This window comes from Clytia hemisphaerica, unplaced genomic scaffold, assembly GCF_902728285.1.
Source record: "Clytia hemisphaerica strain Z4C2 unplaced genomic scaffold, Clytia hemisphaerica genome assembly, whole genome shotgun sequence".
Taxonomy (NCBI): Eukaryota; Metazoa; Cnidaria; class Hydrozoa; order Leptothecata; family Clytiidae; genus Clytia; species Clytia hemisphaerica.
The window spans coordinates 10,357-37,137 of record NW_027103388.1 but is presented as its reverse complement, the minus strand read 5'-3'; the positions used below and the strand labels follow the sequence as shown (position 1 = coordinate 37,137).

The following is a 26,781-nucleotide window of genomic DNA, read 5'->3' as shown; positions in this document are numbered from 1 at the left end:
TATTACAACTCCTCTTTACCTTTTGGACGATTTATTGACTGAAATATATCTATTGGTAAACATGTCTGTTTGTAGGAGAGCGATACGATCGTTGTATCACCGACATCAAAGATTTTCAACAACAATGTGGATTCCATGACTATGTTCAACTCAAGTATGACAGTTGAATGTTTCGATGTCTGTTGGTTACGTACGTACGGTTTAAAGAGAAAGTGCAGGAGAATATCGTTTTGTTGCTCCCGTTAGCCTCTGATCCGGAGTCACTGCCTACAAAAGTCCAGTCTAAATTCTCATGATCACGTGATTAATGTTATTAACAGAGGAAAAGTTTGTGGTTAAACAGTCATGGATTAGAAACGGAAACACATGCACATGCATTTAGATTTGATCTAAAGATTTTTGCGATTTTGAGTTGCTAGCGTATAGTGGTTGAATCTTTTTTTAAGAATTCCATTAATCAAAGTTCTAATCACATGGGTTTGATATAGTAATCTTTTTTATGACATAGAAAAAATATGAGTATTTATTTCAAAGTTCCAAATTATGATTCATATGAAGATTTTGTAGTTTTTAAGAATATTTTTACAATTTTAGTAACGATTTATACATAAATTGATATATGATTAAGCCAAAGTTATTATTTAAAACTTAAATCGCGTTGTTCCGGAAAGTTTGTATGTGTCTTTTCTTTTCAAAAAGGTCAGTAGACCTTTTCTTCAATTATTTTTAGCTGTGATTTTACGGATTTTTGGAATTTTCCTAAAATTTCGATCAGGATGTTACCATCCTTCAAGCATTTTTCAGCCTTGTCGTCCTCTCGATCTAAACATCTCCGAGCCAGTTTTTTGATTTTTTGTATGCTTATAAAAAACATGTATCTGTCTTTTTGTGTGGTAGAATTATATTTTAAAGAAAACAATTCTTTAAAATATTGAAACTCCAATATAGTTAAAGAAAACAATTGCTTCGGTTAAAATATTGAAAATGCAATATAGTTTAATTTCCAGTCTGAAAATCTAAGGAGGATTCTTTACCTCTTTTTATTTTAGAGTAACGTGTTTATAATCTTCAAGCATGACTTGGTATCATTTTGTGGCTAGTCTTTAATCTTAACAATTTTCTTTTTGTTTAGAAAATTACCAAAATCAGAAGAAAAGTTTAATAAAGATTCAAACAGCAACGAGACAAAGGTCAGAATTTGGGAAATGTGATTTTTCAGATTACATGCCATCTATTTGAAAAAGACATTGCTATACGGAGATTACTAGATTAGTAGTTTCAAAAACTTGCTAAAGAAAGCCAATGAAATTCGAAACCAAAAAAACCTTGTTCAAATCTGTCTTCGTTAGATAATCTGAGAAAATAAAATTTCTTATACTCATTTTACCCATTCTATTATTTGACTTGCTATTAGATACGAATACTAAATTTACCAAAAGGACGAACCGTCATCCGCCATCTTGGTTTCAATAAGAAGGATCCGAATACCGTCATTGAGAACTACTATCAGGTATATAAATTCTTTTTCGTACGCATCCTCACATTTCAGTAAATGTTTTTCTTAATGTTTTCAATCCCAAATATAGATGCTGTAAATAAAGTCTACAGAATTTTATTTTTATTGACTTCAAAGGATTTTAGGGAGCGGCGCTCTATCTCAAAATCGAAAAGTGCTATACGGCCGTTCCATAGAAAAGGGTACGTTACGCATCACGCTCATTTTTGTCTGGATTCCGCCGGTAGCTATTTAGAAGCACTGCGACCCTTGGACCATTTGATATAACCCATATAGACAGTTCATTCGGGCATAGACATTCTCTTCCTCGTTTTTCTTCACTTTCTTGGTAAAACTTTGAAAAAGTTATTTGTGGAATTTATAAGCGCATTTAAATATCTTTCCAACGTTACCAAACTTTTTATCATACGACAACTGGTTGAAAAGTTATGGCCCAAAATAAAAAGACAGCTCGCCTTTTTGGCATACAGACATTAGTTTTTTTTTATACTGGCTTCCAGACTTCCAGACTTGAATGTGAATTTGGCTAGAATGACCTACTGGTCCTGTCAAGGAGCTAGTGTTGTAGTAGCCAGTGGCCGATAAAAATTTGTCCCATATTGGGTTCTCAGCTCTTAACTGTCTGCAACCCTTTGCAGGAACTTGGTAAATAAAACCCTTTTCACGAATCTCAAATCATTCTAGAAACACGAGCAATTTAAGGTTCAATTGGCTGGTGAGATAATAAAAGGCAAGTCTGAAAAAAGTTTCATGGTTCTTACAAGAAAAGTGCATTTTCAATTTAAGCCTAACAGTGAAATAACTTTTGAAATGATAAATTTAAATACAACAATACAAACTAAATTACCACACTAACAAGTTTTATCTTAATTTCCACTCGTCCCTAAACCCCCTCTATTTTAAATTACATAATATTTTCAAAACTTTTCGTACAATTTCACTTTGTCAAAAGGCGTCAATATTTTGAAAATGCAGACTTCTAGGAGTTTGTTTAGAGCAAGTTCAAGCTAAAAAGGATCGTCTTTTACGTAATAGTTTTCGCACGGTTTAGATTTTTCTTCATATTTTCTGAGGCGAGGAAAATATAGAAAACTCTGAAGTCAAAGAAACTATACTGGGTTATTTGAAATAAATTAGACTGTTTATAAAATGTGCTTACGAAAAAATTACGTTTTATTAAAGCGCCTTAAAATGGTGTAGAAATTGAATAACATTTTATTGTTCATACTCTGATGATACTGGCCTTCAGTTTTCTTTTGCCAAAGAACAATCACTCATTAGTCCCACGTTCCAACTCAATCACGTCAGTTTTGTTTTTCTCATTCCGTCGCTTGGTACCAAAGAACATTTTTTTGACCAAAACAACACAAAGCAGTATTAACAAGGCCGATAAAATGATGACCGTAATACCTTCAGGCTTTTCGGCGAAACCAGTGCCTGGTGCCGATGTTGGTGGCGGAGTGTCTATAACAATAGGATATAAAAAGGGGAGATAGAGAGGGAATATAGAAACAGTGTTTTTTATTTCGAAAATGATAACCATACGATGGGTTGATTTTGTCTTGTTAAAGCATCATTATAAAATCCCTATATTTAAGGACTGGTGTAAAGGTTTAGTTCAGCAGATTTTGAAAAAAAAGACTCAAATGGACATCTGCAGAATTTTTTAAGAAGATAAATTAGTAGGTGGATTCCATTTCATTCTAAGACACTACACCACTGTCTCAAAGCCCCGGTGAAACTTTTTCCTACAGCGGGGATAAAAATTTCGAATGAAATATCAATGGGGTTAAAAATTATATTGTTCCAAGGTAAAGAAATCCAGTCCGGATAGTTTTGGAGTGCAATTTCTAAACAATGAATTTCGAATGGGGTTAAAATCAAAGTCAATTTCTCAGTGGGTTGAAATTCCGTGAAATTCTAGGGTATTTTTCCCACCGGGGACAAAATTCTCGCCACATTTTCCAGTGGGGCTGGGGCCCCAGCGGGTCTGTGACAAAGGGGTGTCACAGTGCAATCCGTTTTTAGACACAGTTCGGCTTTAAATTTTGGAGATTTTGCCATGGAGATGTTTTTAGTATACTCTACTGTTTTTTGGTTTCTAAAAAAAATTAAGAAAATTGGAGGTACCTTTGTCTATAATATAGAATGTACGGGTAGCTGTTTCTTTTGTAATTTTCTCTTTTTCGTCGTCGATATTCCTTCGTTTACGTTTGTTAGTTGTTTGTCCACATCTTTTACACTCTTCATTCAAATCTCCATATGGTGCATTGTTACAGATGGACACTTCACAAATGATTTTGATACCATCAGAATCATCGAAAAATCGACCTACAACCAACTCCCATTCAAATATGTGGATAGCATTGCTTGGTGATAGGATTCTTGTGCCAAAATCAACTGAGCATCTAAATTGGAATGGTTTGGTTTTGGCGAAAAATGAAGGTTACGCTCTATTCGTGGCAGCTCTTGAATTAGCTTCAAAAAGTATATTCTATCAAAAAATCATTCTTGAAAAAATGAGCACGGATATTAAATGAAGATTTAAAGGAAAATAGTCTCAGTCAAAATCACATCATTCTGAAGTTTCTTTATCGACTATTTTCCAACGATATTATCTACTTTGCCAATTTTTAAAACAGCCCAATATGTTCCAAAAGTGAAATTTCATAAACTCACCTGTTTTTAATAAATTCCTTTCTTCCAGTTCCATCTAACTTAGTTGCGTAGCAAATTTGAGGTGATGTTTTCACCGATGGAATAGTGTTAACCATATTAATCTCCATTTTGAGTCGGTCTCCAATACGAATAAGTCCCTCGACTTCTTTCCCTGTACCAAATTCTGTCACCTCTGTTGCTTTGAAGCCTAACTTGTACACGGAGTCGTCCTCTGAAATAATCGATGAGAAAGATTTAACATTTCTATCTCGGTGCTTAGTACATGTTCTATGGAATTAAACCTAAAATACCTTAGTTTTGCCCTAAAAGTATGAACAAGAAGATGAGAAAAAAAAATAATAGGCACAGCAGAGCAGAATTCACTGGTTTTCATAAAAAAAGCTAAAGTAACGAAAGATCTCGATTTCAAGTTTTCAAAGAAACGTACCCTTTGTTTCATTTGCTCTATCAGTGACAAAGATGCTCAATGTTTCATTTAGTCTACGATCGAATACACATTTCATGATGTATGTTGTGTCGAAATCTCTCTGAAATGTTGCCGAGTTTTGCAAGAAACTGCTTCGGATGCGAACAGTTTGCTCATGTACCATTTTAAACCCGTCTTCGTAGCTTCGGAATCCACAGTCATTGAAATTCGAGTCCACCCAAACTGTTCCATTGACGGTCTGTCGTTGAATATTAATGTTTCCGTTGATGTCGTTTGTAATACATGAACTATCACCGAAGTGGATTTTTGTGACATTGTAATAACTGTCTTCGAAGTTGGTCAAAAGGAATCCAGCTTTAAATCCATCTGGATTGCATTGTAAATCTACAACCTCTGGAGGTGCAACGGTTGTTGTTGTTGTTGTTGTAGTTGTTGTCGTCGTACTTTTAATGGTCTGTGCAACAGATAATACAATTCCTTTCAAATCAATTGTGTTATTGGCATTGAACATATGCGAAGGATTCGTTGCCATGATGTTCAATTCTGTATTATTCACATGTGAACCAATCCCGATTGGGATGACATCTACACCGTTTTGATGTAAAGCATTTGACTCGTTGATCAATAAATGTCTGTTGACACTAACCCCGTCCGTCATTACAATTAGTACCTTTAGAATAGAAATAAAGAAACACTAGATATTACATTTGATGCAAATTTTTTTACATAAGAATGATGTTTCACCTCTTCATGGATATTCAACCTAAATTTAACATGTAATACATATCTGAAGCATATAGTTGCATTTTTGTAAAAGTATTCAGCCTTACTGGCACCTGATTGGTAAATCTACAGTTAAAAATGCTCTCAAAATAGTATTGTTAGAATCTACTCCCGAATTTTATTATGATTCTTAATTTGTTGGCCAATTTTCATCATTAATTTTGGGACATTCCATTAAATTACCATACACGGGAGTGGACGAAACCTATCAAGCCAAAGAACGTTTCCTGGATGGATACTCTTTGGAAAATGGTAAAATTTGCAAACACTCATTTAGACCCCCTGGAAATTCTACTCAAATTACGCCCTGGGAACGTTCTTAGAAAGAAAACGTGTATAGCCATAAAAATAACGAACATTTCAAAAAACGAACATGTTTGGGGGCCAGAACACCCGAATTACAAAAGGCCAAGTTAACAAAACCCGAGTTATCTTTGCGAAACCAAGTTGGCTAAAAATTCTGAAATTCATATAATAAATGAATATACACCAGATTCATACTTAAAATAGAACAAAATAACAGGCGTCATAAAACAATGAAGTTGCTTGATCTTGCAAAAAATGATGCACATGAGCGCAGGTAGTGGTGGAATTTTTCATAATATCTGTTCTTTATTTTCAGGAGAGGGAATTTCGTAAAAAATCTAGGAAGGAGTATGAAATGTCTGTTCCGAAAATCGAGGAGCAATAAATTAGAAAAAAGTTGCATTTGCTTTTCCAGGATACTATGGATGTCCCCTTTGTAAAGAATGCAGGACCAAATTCAAACAAAGAGCAGATGTTGTTTTTCCAAGAGCCAATTAAACTTGGGAACACTTTTTATGAAACATCCCGGGTGCTGAAATCTTTACAAAAGATATCCTTCATTCTACGTGACTCGATATTTGATAATCAGAAAAAAACATTTTAAATTGAACGTACATTATTATCAGAATTTGGAGTAAACATTCTTGTTCTTGCCATTTCCAATGCACGATAGGTGTGTGTACCTCCTCCTGTTTTACAAAATAAGAAAATATAGTTTGTTTTAAATTGGTTGGTTGGTTGGTTGGTTGGTTGGTTGGTTGGTTGGTTGGTTGGTTGGTTGGTTGGTTGGTTGGTTGGTTGGTTGGTTGGTTGGTTGGTTGGTTGGTTGGTTGGTTGGTTGGTTGGTTGGTTGGTTGGTTGGTTCAAAACATGAACGTCAACATTGTGTTTTCGTGGAATTCGCTTGGTGTATTTTTTTGGCTACTTAACCCTTGCCAAAACTCAACTCTGCCGTTTGGAACCCTCTGTCGAGCGATTCCGAGATAAGATAAATACAGTTGACGCTCTCTAATTCGATTTTCAAGGGGTATCGGATTTTCATCGAATGCGGGAGCGTATCGAATAGTAGGAAGTCTCCCTAATCCGATAAACACAAGGTGAATATCAAATTATAGAGCTGAGAAAGAAAAATATAAGCGAGACTCAATTGGTTTGAACGCGAATCAGGACAAATGTCTAAGTTCTTGCTGAAAACCTAAGTTCTTCGGAAGAAAACTTTCGATATTTGCCTGTTTTGAAAAGTTTTGAGGAATCGAATTTCGAATTAATTCAAACGCAAAAAAATCGAAAATTTGAATTTCGAACTCCGTCCTAAAGGCCCTTTTACACGCTAGAAATCGAATAAGAGAGCGAAAAACCTTCAAGGGACTTCAAATTTTCATCGAAAACGGGAGCTTATCGAATAATAGAATGTCGAATAGTAGAGCGTAGTTTATGAGAGTTTCTTAAGGAAATTTGACGGTGACTTTCAATTTGATCGAAAACGGGAGCTTATCGAATAGTAGAATTATATAGAGAGCTATTAATTAGAGAGCTTCCACTAAGCGGGGGGGGGGGGGGTTAGAAATGTCCTGGGTGGAAAACTTTCGAAAAGCAGGAGGCTAATAAAGCAGAATTCAGATGAGATGTAGTTTTTATAAGATACTTTAATGATTGGTCATTTGAAATAATGAAAGCGACGCGTTCTTTAGAAAAAGTAACAAAATTGTTTTATTACTGGTTAACGACCAACCAAATTAATTAGGAGCTTGTTAAAACTCAATCTCGTACCGCAGAATTAGGGCACAAACGGGAACTTTCACAAACATTTTCCCAAAAATCAATAAGCGGGGGGACATGAATAAGAATGTCCAGGGTGATAACTTTTCGAAAAATTAATAACCTTTCTCACCTCTTCTAGACACGTTGGAAAGATATTCCAACAGCTCAGCTCGTTCCAATGAAGCAAAATCGTTAAAACCAAAATGCAACTTGGAATCACTATTATATGTTATAAGTGAAATGTTTGATGTTTTGAAAAGTTGAGCAAACGTTTTCACAAAAATGACCATGTTTTCAAATTCTTCGTAGCTTATAGAACCAGATTCATCGAGGACAAATCCAAGGTTAACGACACAGTCTGTAAATCTGATGTTATTAGCTGTAAAAAGAAAGTGTCAATGTCAACCTCAAAATATTTAGAAATAAGTTAAAGGCGTTCTTTGCTAAGACCTGGCAAAAAGGAATTTCGGAGCAGAGATTGACGTCACGGTCAAAAATCATAAAAGTTGTAAAATAAACAATCGACAAAACTTTCAAATGTTTTATTGAAAATTAAACCATAGGTAAACGTACCATACCACATATACGAATTTTTGTCAAAATTATAATCGAGCTGACTAAGTAATTAAAGTTTTCAACGACCGTATCCTTTCACCTATACTTAAAAAAGACACTTTATTGGTAAATTCTTATAAATCGTGTGTAAAGTTCCTTAAAATACTGAAGATTGATTGGGTATTAACTTACTGCATCCATTAATAGATGAGTCCTGAGAAAAACCTTGACAAAGATAATTAGCTGGATGAACCGATGTTGTGGTCGATTGTCGTGTAGGGCCTGTTGTTGTTGAGCCAGCAGTGGTAGTAGGACTAGCCGTTGTGGAAGCGGTGGTTGTTGTTGGAGTGGCAGTTGTTGTTGTTGTTGGAGCGGTCGTCGTCGACTTTGGTGTTGTTGTTGTGGTCGTTTGTCGTGTTGTAGTAGTTGTTATTGTCATCGATGTATCAATATAGCAATGACGCTGTCTTGTCTTTGTAATTCCAGAACATGAACTCCATGTAGACCATTCACCCCAATTGAACGCTTAAACATAATGGGGAAAGGGCTATCATTTAATATTTATCTCATTAAATCTTAATATTTATTCCTCAAACTAAAATTCTTTGCTTCCTTTTTAGAATTATTTACTTGGAGTAGTGTTGATGAGTTTTTACTTTTATAACAATATTCCACTCCTAGTTGTCTTTTCAACGAGCACAAAATCGCTACTTAATTCAAATTCTATCAAAAGTTATTGAGGTTACCATCTGGTGTAGCTGGAAGTGATGAAAAAGGAATGAGTTTGGAAGGTCCATAAAAAGTGACTGGACCTCCCAGTGGAGGTCCTATAAATTGACCCATGTTCGTTCGTGGGTTTGTGCTTTAGTTATGAGCTTTTCTCAAGATTTGCTCATTCAAATTTTCCGATTTTTGGATGGCACGTAGCTGCATGACTATAAACCCTCGAATGTAACGTAGTCCGATTTTCGAAAAAAACAAAAAGTTTTGGTTAAATTTGGCCATAAAACGGCTAAAAATGGGTTTTTGGACTTTGTGAAAAATTGCATCGTTAGTTTTTTCGATTTTTTTGCAAGAAAGTAGAGTATCTATCATCGTAGGTAAAATATACCTGAATCAGATTTTTGCAAAAAAAATTTACATCCCTGAAAAACACTTTTTAAAAGTATAGGTACGAACTTACTTAATGGTGAATAGGCAGTAGTTGTTGGTGGAGCGGCAGTTGTTACTGGAGAAGCAGTTGTCACTGGAGCAGCCGTTGTTACTGGAGCAGCCGTTGTTACTGGAGCGGCTGTTGTTATTTGAGGCGGTGTTTTTTGGACTGGAGCGCCGTTGTTACTGGAGCGGCCGTTGTTACTGGAGCGGCCGTTGTTACTGGAGCGGCGGTTGTTATTGGAGCGGTGGTTGTTACTGAAGCAGCGGTTGTTACTGGAGCGGCTGTTGTTACTGGAGCGGCCGTTGTTACTGGAGCGTTGTTACTGGGTTGTACTGGAGCAGCAGTTGTTACTGGAGCGGCCGTTGTTACTGGAGCAGCGTGTTACTGGAAGTTTGTTACTGGAGCGGCCCGGCAGTGTTGTACTGGAGCAGCAGTTGTTTTTGTTACTGGAGCACTGGAGGTTGTTACTGGAGCAGCAGTTGTTGTTACTTGGAGCAGCAGTTTGTTTACTGGACCGGCGGTTGTTACTGGAGCGCGTTGTTACTTGGACCGGGTTGTTAAGGGAGCAGCAGTTGTTACTGGACCGGCCGTTGTTACTGGAGCAGCGGTTGTTTGGACCGCAGTTTTACTGGAGCAGCAGTTGTTACTGGACCGGCCGTTGTTACTGGAGCAGCGGTTGTTACTGGACCGGCGGTTGTTACTGGAGCAGCAGTTGTTACTGGACCGGCGGTGTTAGAGCAGCAGTTGTACTGGAGCGGCCGTTGGGCAGCGTTTGTTTACTGGACCGGCGGTTGTTACTGGAGCAGCAGTTTTTTCTGACCGGCGTTTGTTATGGAGGGGGCAGCAGTTGTTACTGGACCGGCGTGTTACTGGAGCAGCAGAGTTGTTTACGGACTGGGCGGTTGTTACTGGAGCAGCAGTTGTTACTGGAGCAGCGTTGTTACTGGACCCGGTTGTTCTGGACAGCAGTTGTTACTGGACCAGCCGTTGTTACTGGAGCAGCAGTTGTTACTGGACCGGCGGTTGTTACTGGAGCAGCAGTTGTTACTGGAGCAGCGGTTGTTACTGGAGCAGCGGTGTTACTGGAGTTACAGTTGTTACTGGACGACCGTTGTTTACTGGACCGGCGGTTGTTACTGGAGCAGCAGTTGTTACTGGACTGCGGTTGTTAGTTGGAGCAAGCAGTTTGTTACTGGACGGTTGTTACGGCGCGTTGTTACTGGAGCAGCAGCAGGTTGTTAGCTGGACCGGCGGTTGTTACTGGGAGCAGTTGTTGTTACTGGACGTTGTTACTGGGGCTGGTTTGTTACTGGAGCAGCAGTTGTTACTGGACCGGCGTTGTACTGGAGCAGGTTGTTACTGGGAGCAGCAGTTGTTACTGGACCGGCGGTTGTTAGCGGGTTACTGGCAGCAGTTGTTAGCAGCAGTTGTTACTGGACCGGCCGTTGTTACTGGAGCGCAGTTGTGGACGGCGGTTGTTAATGGAGCAGCAGTTGTTACTGGAGCAGCGGTTGTTACTGGACCGGCGGTTGTTACTGGAGCAGGAGTTTGAGCAGCAGTTGTACTGGACCGGCGGTTGTTACGAGCAGCAGTTGTTACTGGAGAGCAGGTTGTTACTGACCGCGGTTTTACTGGAGCAGCAGTTGTTACTGGGGCAGCGTTGTTACTGGACCGCGTTTGTTACTGGAGCAGCAGTTGTTGTTGTTACTGGAGCAGCGGTTGTTACTGGACCGGCCGTTGTTACTGGAGCAGCAGTTGTTACTGGACCGGCCGTTGTTACTGGAGCAGCAGTTGTTACTGGACCGGCGGTTGTTTACTGGAGCGCAGTTACAGAGCAGTTGTTACTGGACCTGGACCGTTGTTACTGGAGCACCAGCAGTTGTTACTGGACGGGCGTTGTTACTGGAGCAGCAGTTGTTACTGGAGCAGCAGTTGTTACTGGACCGGCGGTTGTTACTGGAGCAGCAGTTGTTACTGGACCGGCCTTTGTTACGGCCGTTGTTACTGGAGCAGCAGTTTGTTACTGGGACCGGCGTTGTTACTGTTGGTTGACCGGCTGGAGCAGCAGTTGTTACAGGACCGGCGTTGTTACTGGAGCCAGTTGTTTTACGGGTGTTACTGGGACAGTTGTTACTGGAGCAGCGGTTGTTACTGGAGACTGGAGCAAGTTGTGTTACTGGAGCAGCAGTTGTTACTGGACCGGCGGTGTAACTGGAGCGGTTGTTACTGGACCGGCGTTGTTACTGGACCGGCGGTTGTTTCTGGAGGCAGCAGTTGTTACTGAGGCCGTTGTTACTGGAGCAGCGGGTTGTTACTGGACCCGGCAGTTTGTTACTGGAGCAGCAGTTGTTATGGACGGCCGTTGTTACTGGGCAGTTGCTGACCGGCGTTGTTACTGGAGCAGCAGCGGCGGTTTGTTAAGGGAAGCAGCAGTTGTTACTGGAGCCGTTGTTACTGGAAAGCAGCAGTTGTACTGGGCGGTTGTTACTGGAGCAGCAGTTGTTCTGGACAGCGGTTGTTACACTGGACCGGCGGTTGTAGCAGCAGTTGTTACTGGACCAGCCGTGTTACTGGACAGCAGTTGTTACTACCGGCGTGTTACTGGAGCAGCAGCGGTTGTTCTGGACCGGCGGTTACTGATTGTTACTGGACCGACCGTTGTTACTGGACCGGCGGTTGTTACTGGAGCAGCAGTTGTTACTGGACCGGCGGTTGTTAAGGGAGCAGCAGTTGTTACTGGACCGGCCGTTGTTACTGGAGCAGCGGTTGTTACTGGACCGGCGGTTGTTGTTACTGGAGCAGCAGGTTACTGACCGACCGTTGTTACTGGGGCAGTTGTTATGGACGGTTGTTTAAGGGAGCAGCATTGTTACTGGACCGGCAGTTGTACTGGAGCGGCGGTTGTTTTGATGAGCACGTTGTTACTGGAGCAGCGTTGTTACTGACCGGCGGTTTATGGGCAGCAGTTGTTACTGGAGCGGTGTTATGGACCGGCGGTTGTTACTGGTTGTTACTTTGTTATGGACAGCAGTTTGTTACTTTACTGGGACCGGCGGTTGTTACTGGAGAGCGTTGTTTCTGAGCAGCGGTTTGGTTTTTACTGGAGCAGCAGTTTGTTGGCGGCGGTTTTACTGGAGCAGTTTTTTACTGGCAGCGGCGGTTGTTACTGGAGCAGCAGTTGTTACTGGAGCAGCGGTTGTTACTGGACCGGCCGGTTTGTTTACTGGAGAAGCAGCAGTTGTTTACTGGACCGGCGTGTTACTGGAGCGCGTTTACTGGACCGGCGTTGTTTGGGAGCAGTTGTTACTGGACGTGGCTTGTTTACTGGAGCAGCAGTTGTACGGAGTTTGTACTGGAGCAGCAGTTGTTACTGGAGCAGCGGTTGTTACTGGACCGGCGGTTGTTACTGGAGCAGCAGTTGTTACTGGACCGGCCGTTGTTACTGGAGCAGCAGTTGTTACTGGACCGGCGGTTGTTACTGGAGCAGCAGTTGTTACTGTTGTTAGGCGTTTGTTATGGAGCAGCAGTTGTTACTGGAGCAGCAGTTGTTACCGGCTGACGGCTTGGAGCAGTTGTTACTGGAGCAGCGGTTGTTACTGGACCGGCGGTTGTTACTGGAGCAGCAGTTGTTACTGGACCGGTCGTTTTTACTGGAGCAGCAGTTGTTACTGGACTGGCGGTTGTTACTGGAGCAGCAGTTGTTACTGGAGCAGCGGTTGTTACTGGACCGGCGGTTGTTACTGGAGCAGCAGTTGTTACTGGACCGGCCGTTGTTACTGGAGCAGCAGTTGTTACTGGACCGGCGGTTGTTACTGGAGCAGCAGTTGTTACTGGAGCAGCGGTTGTTACTGGACCGGCGGTTGTTACTGGAGCAGCGTTGTGGCCGGCCGTTGTTACTGAAGCAGCAGTCGTTACTGGACCGGCGGTTGTTACTGGAGCAGCAGTTGTTACTCGAGCGGCCGTTATTACTGGAGCAGCTGTTGTTACTGGAGCGGCGGTAGTTATTGGGGCGGCGGTTGTTACTGGAGCGGCCGTTGTTACTGGAGCAGCCGTTGTTACTGGAGCAGCGGTTGTTACTGGATTGAGTAAAAAAATTTAATTAAAGTTACTTATTACATCCATGGCTAGAATATTTATAAAAAAAGCCAGGGCAGTTTTCAAATGATGATTGCGAAGGTGCTAGGGTTGTTTGAGAGAAGCTAAAGTGAAAGCAAAAGCATAACTTTTTTGGCACTTTGGCACGCCAAAGCGCGAGGGTACGCTTGCACCCATGGCACGCTGGCACGCATAGCACGCTGGACACGCGTGGCATGCACTTTAGCAGACTAATTTACTAACTACACAACCATAAAATAGTATATGCTAAAAGAAATATAAACCTCTTTAATACTCTTAAAACACCAAAACTATGATAAAAATACAAACAACCAAAGCAATTCTGACAGCATGCTGAAATATGTCATTAAAATAGACGAGCATAAAGGTGCCGTGGTATAGTGGTAGTCGACCTTGGCTTCTGTGCAGCACTTGTGGGCTGGAATCATTAAATTTTATCTTAGCCTAGCGAGTGAGTCCATACTTCACAATCTTCAAGAATGTTCTAGAAGTTTCCAACTGCCTTCGTTTTCTAAGTTTCCCCCCGGGGGGGGGGGGCACTCATATGATCTGGCCTACGTCGTGTGCCGCGCTTAATGGCGGGGTTTGTCAGCCTCCCAAAATGCACTGTAAGGCACTCGGGTGAAACAAGGCATGTCCCAAATATATTTTGCGTGACGCCCACCGCTTCCAATGATTCCTTAACGTTCATATATAGCTCAAAAGAATCATATCAACGAGAGGATTTCGAAAAGTGCTGGGTCAAAAATTTGCATTAAGCCAATCTCCAGATATCGGTCAAAAATTGATTTTGACGTTATAAAAAACATCGAAAAAACACGTCATAAGTAAGATTCAAATGACGTCATTATTCAAAAACAGCGATAACTTCAATTTTATTAATGCAATCAACACCAAATTTTGACTGGAGTTGTAAATTAATGATTCTGAAATATTTGTTTAAAAATTTTCAGAAAATTTGAATGACGTCATTTGCTGTCAGGAAAAATTAAAATACGTCAAAAATTGCTGACGTCATCATTAATTTTCAGATGTTTTTTCATGAAATTTTTAGAAACGTTAATTTACATCTCCAGTCAAAATTTAGCTTTGATTGTAGCTTTGATTAATATTTTCTTTTTGACGTGTTTTTTTTATGTATTTTATAACGTCAAAATCAGTTTTTGGCCGATATCTTGAGATTGGCTTGATGTAAATTTTTGACCCAGCACTTTTTGGAATCCTCTCGTTGATAATGATACGATTCTTTTGAGCTGTATATGAAAGTTAATGAATAATGGGAAGCGGTGTGCGTCACGCAAAATATTTTTGGGACATGCCTTGTTTCACCCGATCAAGGGTGTGTTTTTGTGAGATTGCACTGCAAGGGTCAAATTTTAAAACAATTTCAAAATAATTTTTAAAAAGAAAGGCTTTTACTTCTCGTTTGTTTGAAAAAGTTTTTTATTGTTTGATAACTACAGCTGACAAGAATAATTTTCTCAGTTTTTATTTGAAACATAAAATTTCCCAAGCTTCTTCTACTACGCAGATTTACAGCTGAGAAGTATAGTGCACTATAAGGTTTGGGTAAATCAAGAGAAAATGCATTGAAAGGGTAGCTTTTCAGCCATATTGAACTGCACTGTAAGGGTACAATTTTGAAAAGCAAATTTTGTGCGGCACATACCGTTGTTTCGAAATCGAGTGACCCCTCCGGGTTTTTTCCACACCGACAACCACCGCGAAATCCTATCGCTATACTTTCGCTAATTAACAAGTATAAGAATTGTAGATAAATAGAAATAGACTTAGTCTAGGATAGGATGTACTTTTTTCTGGGCTAGCATGGTGTCAATTGTAAAATAAAACATTGCTATAAAGTAAGTCTTTTCGACGCTTATAAAATGGAATTTCGAGTCGCACTTTTAACAATCTCGATGAAGTTTTATAGACTTTCGTTTTCGTTTGACGTGAAGTCATTACGCTAAAAAAACAAACGGGTTTTCATCGCCAGGTTTGTCGGCTAACTTACTTACCAAAGATGGATATCTGCTGCAAACTCACAAGGAAAAGGATCAATAAAAACCCTCTCATCATTTTGAATTGATGCTCCCAAGCAGCAAAATTATTTACTCTGAGTTAAGTCACCAACTTGCTTGCTTCTTCTATGTTTCTTGTTAAGTGAAAATTTTCGAGCGCTCGTAAAAATTTATACCAATTACGCAAGTCCGTAAGGGAACTTTTTTCTAAATATAGGTAATTATTCATTTTGCCATTGTTCTGCACTCAATACTCGTCAGACCATGCATATAGGCATATTTTTAGTTCATTATAACGCCATTAAATGAACGTCAATAGAACGTCTTTGGGTACTTTTTATCATATTTTATAATCCCTCGACGTCCATTTGGTATTCCCTACTTCTTAAACTTCCGTCAAAGTTGGATATTTTGAATAGAAAGACTAATCAGCTTAAATCTTCAATACCTCTATGTTGAGACCGGAAATATTTAGCTAGTCGCTTGCTTAATCAATTTGTGTATTCATCTGATTTTTTTAACAAACAAAAAGATCTCAATGCCTTTATATGGTACCGTCAAGGTTTAATTCTGATTGTTTTAATTTTTCCATAGAACATTTAGTACAATAAACCCGGCCTGATCATTTCATTTGTTCTTTTATCCACTGCTTCTGATAGTTGAAAGTTCAACCTTTTCTGATGAGTTTATATCAATTTCCCCTTAAATTCTAAGATATCATTCTGTCGGTAATTTGACGGAATTCTCATTGACCAGACTTCTGTAAACCGATCCTTTTTCAATAGAAACTAAATTTTGACGAATAAGCTACCCGAAATCCGCGAATTAAAAATGACCTTTGGGCAATTTATCAAAAGTTTTGCAAACATTTAGAGTGATTTTTTGCTTTTTCATAATTTGGTACCTTTTTCAAAAGGGAAGATCCTGACCCTTAGAGACTATTTTAACTTTTCTTGTTGGAAAGGTTATATTTTTTTCCAATAATTATATATATAAATATATCTTTTTAAATTTTTTTTCGATTCATTCTTTATGCCCTGTCGTTCTAGTTTCAGTTTCGGTATTCACTCTTGTTCTGTTCATAGTGGCCCTTCGTGGAAACAATTCTCCAGCTGCCTAAAAGCTTTTGAATTTTTTGGAGCACGCCACTTGAAACACACGTTATTATATCATTATTAAAAAAAAAAACGACCGTCGGCACGTACATATTCTTTGCTTTAGTACCACCCCGGGTACAGTTAAAAATAGTTTGACATAAGGTAACGTCCCTTCTGAAATGGTTGTATGTTTTTGAAAGCTGTCAAAACGTAAAGGCTAGTTTCTGTATCAGTTTCATAGATTTTGTTTAATGGTTCCTATTTATTTTCAGATGGGGCCAATCACCATGCGTCACCGAACTTTGTGTCAAATATTATCCGTAAGTTATCATTTTCGTAACCTTCAAAAACGATACCGATATACTCAAAATCTCCTTTAACTCGAACAAATTGGCGTCCCCCGTGCGTGTTCGAGTTAGAGACTCGACTGTATTTATTGAATATTTGGAGTTCCGTCGTCATTTTTTTGACGACCAAATGTAGCAATTTTTCTTTTCAAGTTCATCGTCAACTTTTTTGTCTTGTCGTTAAAATAAAGAAGGTCAGTTTTAATAGCACAAATGGGCTTCCGTGTTACGAATGTTGTCTTTGATGTTCCATGTGTAAAGTGACTTGAAAGATCTCTGGCATGGAATTTAGGGGGAATGATTTTGTGTACGAAAACTTTCGCAAAACTAAAGAAGAACTAACAAAACTCTTCCTTGCATGATATGCCAAATCTGAGGGATGTGTAAACGTACCCAGCCTAGTTATCAGTGAAATGCTCTTAACATGTGATTATCATAATAATGCAATACTCTTAACACATGACTGTCATAATAAGGACATTATGATCACCATTACTCTATTAATTAATCCGTTTTGATCAATCAATAAGGTATTGATTTCATTTATAAAGGCAATGCACTTTTGCTGAAAGTTAAGTTTGTATTGTATTACTACTTTCATAGGTCTAGGAAATAGCTTTCTCAAAATAAACCTGTTCCCCATTTTAAACTGCTTAGTTCAAAGAAATCTCTTGATTTTCATAAAAAATTGAATGGAGTTGGTATTTTTTAAACTTGGAATTTAAACCATCTTTTCTGGCCAGTTTTCTTTTTTTGTTTTTCTTCATGACTTATTTTGATTATGATTTAAATACCCCCATTTTACGTGTTTTTACGTTTATAAAGAATTTAACATTTCATAAGTCGGGAATTTTGTTAAAGCTATATGATAGTTCTGCCATATCCCTGACGATAAATAATATTTTAAATAGCTTACTATGGAAATAACGACTGAGCTTTTAGGCAGATCAGCAACTGTTTGGCCACTGTCTCCCGCAAGGGCCACTGAAAAAGGAAAAAAAGCTTATACTCTTAGGTGCCAAATAAACGCCCCCCCCCCCCCGCTTGTTAATTTTTCGATTTTTTCCAACACCCCCGGACCTTATTAGGACCCCCCCCCCCGTTTATTGATTTTTAAAAAAAATTACCAGATACCAAGAGGAAAGTTCCTTGTTTTACTTTAAAAAGCCTAAATTTAGTCTATTTTGACCCTTTTTAGGGTTTTTTTAAAGTCCATTTTCCACCCCCCCCCCGTTTATTTGGCACCTAAGAGTAGGTAGATAATTCAAATTTAATCAAAATTTGTCTCTCTCGTTTTTATAGAAATGATTTCAAACATTCACTTCACTTTGCAGGATATGATGTCAGAACAAGTGTTCGATTACTTGACGACGAGAGAGCAACTAGGGTATGTATATCTTGTCTGTTATTTTCAATCTCTAACGTAGAACTCGGGGGGGGACTCGATTTCCAAACGACGGCATGTGCCGACAAAAAATTGGCTTTCAAAATCGGAAACTTACAGTGCAGCTCTTGAGCAGTGAAAAATTACCCTTACAGGCATTTTACCGAACGTTTCTCGCCCGTACAGTTTAGTTTGGGTGCATATCTTAGTTTGCTTAAGCCCCCCCCCCCCCCCCCCAAAAAATGAACCTGACATACTGGCAGAATGTTGTAAAACAAATCAAAATGAATGCGAGTCGAAAGATACATCAGATTTTTACTGTCAGACTTGCAATTCAGCAGTCCCAAAACACACCCTTAGCCTTACAGCGTATCCAGTTAAAAGAAGACCCTTCAGTGCACTACACCCCTCCCCCCCCCCCCGACGTAGACAGCCGCCTTTCTGCTTTGTTGTTCATTCGACGTAAAAGACGACCAAAAGATCAATGGAAGTTGGCAGTTTTAAATTCATGCTTGAATAGGGTTGGAAAAAGTTACAAAAAATATCTGAATATGAATTGACATCAAAAGCACGCGCATTCATTGAGACCCCAAAGGGGCTATTTCTGAACCTTTTGGACGGAAAATAAAGCCACTTACTTCCCATCTAAATCACGTGACTCGCGTGGTTTTCACACGAACGCTAGATTTTGAAAAATTTATCACTAGATTTTGAAAAATATGTTGCCCGAAAACAAAGAAATGGCTAGATTCAATTCACCATTTCTAAATGTGGCACAAATTTTCTTGTTTGTGAAAGGTTAGAGATTCCTCTCTAGCCCTTTCGGGGCTTTATACTCAATGATTGCATTGACTTTAGACTGTCGACTTATACCACCTAGACTTGTTTTTTAGTGAGAGATAAGCGCAACCAACACTAGTCACAACACCTTCTTTTTATTCACAAGATGTTTGGTAGGTGTATGTTAATCATGTTTAGCTAACTTTTCAGATATTATGTTGGTGGTTCTTACGAAGAGGATTGCGGTATCCTTGGCTTCTCATTCATCGTTCAAACACAAAAAGGAAAATTCAGGTATTGTAAATATCATCAAGTTCTTTCCCTTAACCATATTCAACCTAGGCTTTTAAGCGCGGTTAGTGGGTCTTTTTGGATGAAAGCACACAAGATCCTTGTCACATAAGGCAACTTTTGACAAAAATTCTTTTTGACGACGTCACTCATTATGCTCAAAGTGAGCAAAAACCGAAAATTTCCTTTGTTCTTTGAATAGCTATTGTATTCTAACAAAGGCTTTAGAATAAAGTTGCCGAGTCTAAAATGCTTATTTATCCTAAATATTCGATAAATTACAGTTTAAATGATATATTTGACATATAAAATAAATTTGCATTGGAAAAGTGTCAATTGTTGTGACACCTTACTGTCAGAAATATAATCATGCTCAATGTGTGAAAATTTTTAGGTGTGAAATTTTTTTTAAGCTAAATAAAAGTTAGGAATTTACAGAAAATTTCATGGAAAAAGCTATATTATTTCAAGAGCTATTACCAGTAATCTGACCTCCGAACAGAAACAGTCCCCCCTAGGACGAATAGAGTCTAGGTAATGTTCTAGTTGGTGAGTTGGGGAGTTGGGGAGTTGCTAGTTTCGAGTTGGGATGTTCGTAAAACTTTACGACGACCGAAAATTTTCTAATTCAAACTAATGTAGCCCAAAAGTACAATTTTCAAATTAGCCAGTACCAAACATATTATTGACTTTAAGATCATGAAAATGCTAAGGTGCTGGCTAGCAAAGCGTGGTTTAGGTTTCAGCGAAGCTCAGACTGCCATCTTCATCTGTTGGCGCCAGCAAAAAAAGGAACTGGTGTCCGTAGAGATGTATACACTCTTTTTTGAAGAGAACTAGCACATATTCTATTCATTGGTTCAAAAGAATGGGTGCCATCAATATGTCACGAGTTGTTTGAAACTGAGTGGATGGGGATAGGACAATTTCTCAGCAAAGGGATACAAAGATCCCAAGTATTTTCCAATCTTTAAATAGAATCAAAAACAAAAGAAAATGAGATTAATGCTGTATAATTTACTCACCTCTTGCCAACCATGGTGGTTTTTTAAAACATCAGATGATTTAGTGAATACATTGCCTTTAAAACCACTGGAATCTGATGTGAATTCCACGTTATTGATTCTATCATTAGCAAGGTACGTCGTATCGTTCCAATGGGATGAGAAAAGTTTCCAACAGTGACCGAGCTTCAGAGAAAGATCCAGGCATTTGGTTACCATTTGGAAGGGTCGAAAGTAGCAAGGTAGATATTCTAAAAGAGAAATTTTGTTTCTTCAGACCCCTCTGGGAACAAATGAAATAGTCAGGTAGATGCGATCACCAGAAAAATAGTGTGGGAGGAACGGGTGCGCATCCCATCTTGATGGTAAGTCCATTTTAAACTCTTTCATCTGATTAAATTTTTGTAACATACACCCCCTTCTCGCAGACCCGGTAGGATATTTTAAGTCAATGGGGTTATAAATAACAGACTGAAACTTGATGGGAATTGATATTCCATGTTTCCTAAGAGGCTGGATTTGAATTTCGTTGCATTCAAGTCAGAAAGTGGAAGTGGAAGTGCTAGTGGAAGAGTACTTTTGATGAGTATACCACAGATTTTTGCTTATTCCCCGCTGTTTCCTGCGAGTTCTCTCGATTCCCCTCGGATTTATTTTTCTCTTGTTAGAGATCTCCCGCCGCCGCCTGCAGGTTTATTAGGTTTTCCTGCGGGTTCCCTCGTTTCCCCTCGGATTTAAGTTTCTCTTGTCAGAGATCTCCCGCCGCCGCCTGCGGGTTTATTAGGTTTTCCTGCGAGTTCCCTCGTTTCCCCTCGGATTTATGTTTCTCTTGTCAGAGATCTCCCGCCGCCGCCTGCAGGTTTATTAGGTTTTCCTGCGAGTTCCCTCGTTTCCCCTCGGATTTAAGTTTCTCTTGTCAGAGATCTCCCGCCGCCGCCTGCGGGTTTATTAGGTTTTCCTGCGGGTTCCCTCGTTTCCCCTCGGATTTAAGTTTCTCTTGTCAGAGATCTCCCGCCGCCGCCTGCGGGTTTATTAGGTTCTTCTGCGGATTTCCTCGATTCCCCTCGGATTTATGTTTCTCTTGTCAAAGATCTCCTGCCACCGCCTGCGGGTTTATTAGGTTTTCCTGCGGGTTCCCTCGTTTCCCCTCGGATTTAAGTTTCTCTTGTCAGAGATCTCCCGCCGCCGCTTGCGGGTTTATCATCACCTATACAGGCGAAAGAGAAATTACAAATCTTTGAGTTATGGAGACATTAAAGTTATAAAGACCGACTGAAAATACCTCCGTGTCGTTCTGAAGGTACCAAAAGGATTGTTACAGTTGACGAGATATTTGATTTAAGGAGTTCGAGTTATGTAATTATAATGTACTGTAATAATGCTATTGCCGAAGTTTTTAAGTGTATTCTTAGGTTTTAATCAATTATATATTTAAAAATATATTCAAAGTATATTAAAGTTCATCCCTTATAGAATATTCATCATTCTAATAAGAATAACTTTGTTATGATATACTATAAAGCCCGAAATTTCTAAACCGTGTGCATTGGATCAAAAATAAAAGGTAAAATAGATATCAATATTTTATATCAGATATCAAAATTATTAGGGATTTGGATATTTTTTGATTTTGAAACAGGTCTGTATTACATAAATTAATATTCAACTCAACATATATATAACTTAAAGGGACCCCTCGCTTGTTTGTGATCTTTAGGAAATCAGACTATATTGGTCTAAAAACCCCTAACAACATATTTAAAGAACATAAAACTTACTGCTAGTTCCTGTAGAGATATCGAAAAATTCCTCTGAAAACAGAATGGCGTCTCCGTCTGACTGAAACCAACACAACCAGGGCTCATTGGGAGTTCTGAAGCCGATACTGATTCTCCATAAACCCGCAAATCAACTCCAAGCAAAGATTTTTTTTTAGGAGAAGAGCGCGGATTCTAGACTGTTCGAACCAGAGCTGGCCTCTACACTCGTAATATAACTTTCCCGCGCAAAAATGTAAACAACAAAACGAAAGTGAAAGTTCAAGTTTAGCGAAAAAATGTTAGCTTTTCTTACACAATAAGCTTTGCAAAGATGTGTTTTTTGGTGATGATTAAGTGATCAAAATGTATTGTGTATACCCGAAGTGCTCCAATACTAAGAAGCACCGTTTTCCTCAATGGCTCCTGAATGACTCAGGTGAGTTAAGGAAAGTCCAAAACCTATTTCCCGATTTTTCCACCGCTTCCCATTGTTCCTTAACTCTCGTATATAGCTCAAAAGAAGCGTATCAAGGAGAGGATTTCGGAAAGTGCTGGGCCTAAAATCAGTTTTTGGCCGATATCTTGAGATTGGCTTAATTTGAATTTTCGGCCCAGCATTTTCCGGAATCCTGTCATTAATACGCTTCTTTTGAGCTATATACGAGAGTTAAGGAACAATGGGAAGCGGTGGAAAAATCGGGAAATAGGTTTTGGACTTTCCTTAACTCACCTGAGGAAGGTGTTCTCCAGTGATTGGCTCTAGGTTCGGAGCCAATTAGATGCTCCTTTGACCTGAGCAAGATTACTTTTCTTTTCCTCTGGGGATAGACCAGCTCTGATATCGTTGAAAGATTGTCTGCGTTTTAGCTCTCTATCCTTCAGAATGGCATGTGTAACGATGTTCTCAGTTCTTGTTCGACTTTCACAGAATTTTCAAATTCCTGTCTGGCAGATTCTGAAAGAATAGGAATGCCTAGTCCACCTTAGCGTACCGGTAATGCAAGTAATCTACGTTCGATATGGCTGCATCGATGTCCTTCAGTAATAGCTGGTATAAAAAGATTATCTATTGCATTATCAAGAGGGGTAAGCCAGTCCTCAATGCCATCCAAAACTCTAAGATGATACGTAAATTTATGCATGAAACCTCCGACAAATGCACTGTAGGCGCATTGTGGCTGAGATTTTGCAATGTCACTTAGGGTCTCAATCTGCTTTACCCACTCAGACACACGTTCCTTGAAATATTCCTTCCTAAAGGCATCGTCACCAATCGTGCCACCTAAATATACTTTCTGCCTCGACATGTGATCTTAACATTAGTCCCTGAAAAGATCTCTTCTGCTTTTGCTTGGTCCTCCCTCTTTACAATAAGCCAAGACTTTGACGCCTTTGGATGGTAACCAAAGAGTGGACGACCGAAATGGACAATTGAGTTCCACCAGCGTAAGAGTTCCTCTAGTTTTCCTGCCCGGCTAAGTCATCTGCAAAAGCAACACTTTTTACTTTTTCCTGTATATGTTCTTGTAAGAGTTCTTGGAGAGGAAGCAGACCAATGGCATACGTTGTCATTGCCATGGGGTCACCCTGGGTGGTTCCTTCTTCCGACTGGATCTCCATACCTCCATCAACAAATAAACGAGACTTCCTGGAATAGCAATTATTGACATAAGTTGCGAGAGCAGGGCATAGTCTTTTAATGTTATTTAGGAAAGCTTTTCGATTTATCGAGTTAAATGCGTTTGAAGCATCCCCTAACATTATTTCATCAGTGTTCTCCTCGTTGAAAATAAAGTTCATTGCGTGGACAGCAGCTTCGCAGCCTGCTTGTTGCCCAGCACATACCTGTAAGGAGCCAGCAGCCTTCATTATATCATCCTTAATTACAGAGATCAGAGCCTTTCCAAAGATCCGTCTTAATACCTCACCAATGCCAATGGGTCTAACCGCAGGGTTCTTATCAAGCTAAAAACGATTCTATATCTCTTATATCTGAGTCTGGGTCAATAGATTGACGACATAAGATCTTCAGCATATTTGCGAGACAAGTTCTCTCCGGTTTTGCCATAATTTCGAGAAGCGAAAATCCTCCGCCAGCCATTTGCATCCATGCCCTGAAGGGCCGGCTGCGCCCTTGGTTTTAAGGGCAGCTGATAGAATGGCAGAGCTGTTGATTTGTTCGAAAATAATAGGATCAATCTCTATAAAACCCTCAGTTCTTAAAGCCTCCAGTTCCGGTTCTGTGCCGATAGGGTGAAGATCGCCAAGAATACCTTTTACATCCTGGTCGAGATTCAAGACCCCTTTCGATTCTGATGCCTCAAGTAAACGGATTGCAGCCCGGGTGTTTCCCCTTAGCATGTGCTTTGTAAATTACTGTGTAATGTTCTGATCAGATCTACGTGGAGCGTTTTTCAAGCGTGATTGAATTTCTCTTGATTCTCTAATGAGTTTATCAAATTATGAAATTTTTAAATATTCTACCGTTTTATTTTTAGCTGCGTGCGAGACGGGGTGGTACACACACCACAAAAAGAAGACATTCCATTGTTGCGAAGCGATTCGTATGTTTTGCTTTGTTGACATTCTATTGTTGCGAGCGAAGCACTTTAAAATGTTTTAATTTTGATTTGATGGCGATTTTTCTTTGCTGGGACCTGAACCTTGAAAGTACATTTTGCAGGGACCTGAGCCTTTAGATTTCAACTGGGACCTGAACCTTACTGAAAAGTGGGGGGACCTAAAACTTAGGGGGATTCTAGAATTCTAGATTCTGGGGGGACTTAGAACCCCATTCGGAGCCATGTGCCAGTGGCACTTGATGGGTTAGAAAAATATTAACCCCTACTCATACGGAAACAGTGCTTGTAGGTTTTTGAAATTTATGTTTCACTGGGTGTAGCCCGTGTATTATCTAAGCACCACTTACTCTTCTTTTAAGGTTCCTGCTGTGTTAAGAAGTATTCACAACAACATTGATGTTGCAGGTCGACTTCAAAGTTGTAATTCTGGTGGTCAAGCCAAATTATTAAAAATTACCATTTCTATGGAATCAGAAAATGTGTTGAAGAATTCTTGTCCAGCTGTCCAACATGCCAAGCAACCATGCAGCTGCCACAGGTGAAAGCACCCCCAATTCCCATCCGTACACATTTCCCTCATCAAAAACTCCAAATGGATTTGATTCAGATGGCTTCAAAAAAGAAACAACACATGATTTTGAATCCCTGGCGGTTTTCTTACATCCTTTCCGTCAAGTGCTGCTTCTCAAAGTATGGTTGGCTTTTCCCTTTGAGAAATAATTGATGGGGTTTACTTAGCTGTCAAGCTGCTATGTGAGAAGGAAGGGTTTCCTGAGTATATGCAAAGTGACAATGGCAAAGAATTTGTCAGCAATATCATCAAAGAATTTTTTGAAAGTCGAGAAGTCAGAATCAAACACGGTAGACCCAGACATCCACAAAGTCAAGGGCAAGTGGAAAACCTCAACAAACGGTCAAACATCAATTGAGGCGAATCCTGAGTGTCTTACCTGGAAAGGAAGAGCAAGGAAAGCTTTGGCCACTTCTTCTTCCAGGAATTGCTTCGAATTGTAATAATGTGTACCATCACACCATCAATGATGTACCCTTCCGTGTGTACCACAATCGAGAGCCTGGACAACTTAAACACTGTGTTGCTCCAGAAGACTATGACTGGTGTATGCAGGCTGGTATTAAATCAAAGTGATTAATTTTAATTTATTTGAATCATTTTGTTTTATGCAGGATATAGGATATAGTCGTCTCCATTCAGCGTTATAATCAAATGAGTAGATAATTTGTTGAATCAAAAGTAATGAACATTTCAAAAAATGTCAAATAGGTCAAGAAATATGGTTATTTTTTATTAAATAATTTTTTCTATTCCAGGACCAGTGGAGGAAGTGACGAACACTATGATGAAGACGATGAAGAAGAAGAAGATATGCCTGAAGAGGAAGTTCCACCCGTGAGCTCAGAAGAACAGATGATGTCATTGAGTGACCTGCTTCAATCTTGTGCTAGTGCCTCCATCTCAAGTGATTTCCTGTCTCAAAGACAAAATCAACAAACAGAGTCCAACTTTGATGATACAGATTTATGCTCCACAGATAACTTTGAGACAGTGAATTTTCAATCTTGCCTTTATTCGTTGGCAAAGATTTCTGAATGGTTATGTTATTCTGCTTTAGAAAATACTGAATATACATGCAATTCACCGTAATTTTAAACAATCCATGAAATCGCACAAGAACAGCATTTTCAAAATAGGACATCGTGTGCTCTTTCGAAACCCCAATCTGAATAAATACACTTACAAAACATTTTCATTTGATAAGCTGAACATTGTTGGTACTGTAAAAGAAGTAAGCGGACATATGTATAAGGTGGAGGTTCAAGAAGGAGAATCAAAATGTGTCAAGTCGGTGTTTAAGGGGGAAACGGTACCTTTGTCAGATGGAGATGAAGGTAATGGAGAAGAGGAAGAGAATGATCATAGCAACAACAACAACAACAACAATTTTTCTTTAACCAGTGTCTTGAATTCAATCACAGATGTTGGTGCAAAAACACGGGAGTCCATTTACAATCATTTTACCCGGTTTTGCAATAAACAAATGACTGACGTCTGCTCCTACAAGGTAACTTTGGAGAAATTATTTCATTATTTTACTCTTTATATCCTCCTCTTCTTTTGAATAAAACTTTAATGAAAAAGTATGTGAGCTCAAATGTCCTGACCAATTCTATTGGTATTTGAAAAAAGTTGGAATGAG

General features: G+C 39.3%; 1 protein-coding gene and 1 long non-coding RNA gene across 2 annotated transcripts; one reads left to right on the top strand and one right to left on the bottom strand.

Moving 5' to 3' along the window:
- The first annotated feature begins 1,112 nt into the window (after positions 1 to 1,112).
- On the top strand, positions 1,113 to 19,217 carry LOC136824812 (uncharacterized). Its single transcript, XR_010849173.1, has 5 exons — positions 1,113 to 1,190; positions 1,415 to 1,510; positions 16,690 to 16,737; positions 18,099 to 18,151; positions 19,139 to 19,217. It is a non-coding gene; the product is annotated as an uncharacterized lncRNA (long non-coding RNA).
- LOC136824811 (uncharacterized) lies at positions 2,547 to 8,546 on the bottom strand. The gene is made up of 7 exons (XM_067080786.1): positions 8,220 to 8,546; positions 7,603 to 7,851; positions 6,327 to 6,400; positions 4,623 to 5,292; positions 4,196 to 4,406; positions 3,647 to 3,924; positions 2,547 to 2,980 (listed from the first exon to the last, which is right to left on the bottom strand). Exons 1-7 carry the CDS (start codon positions 8,464 to 8,466, stop codon positions 2,787 to 2,789), a joined length of 1,923 nt encoding a protein of 640 aa, XP_066936887.1. The 5' UTR covers positions 8,467 to 8,546; the 3' UTR covers positions 2,547 to 2,786.
- Positions 19,218 to 26,781: the final 7,564 nt, after the last annotated feature.

Coding starts and splice junctions, on each gene's coding strand:
- LOC136824811 (XM_067080786.1), bottom strand. CDS start 8,466: ATGACAATAACAACTACTACAACACGACAAACGACCACAACAACAACA. Junction 6,401..7,602: donor TTCCAACGTGTCTAGAAGAG/GTGAGAAAGGTT, acceptor TTTGTAAAACAG/GAGGAGGTACACACACCTAT. Junction 5,293..6,326: donor CTCCAAATTCTGATAATAAT/GTACGTTCAATT, acceptor TCTATTCTAAAG/GTACTAATTGTAATGACGGA.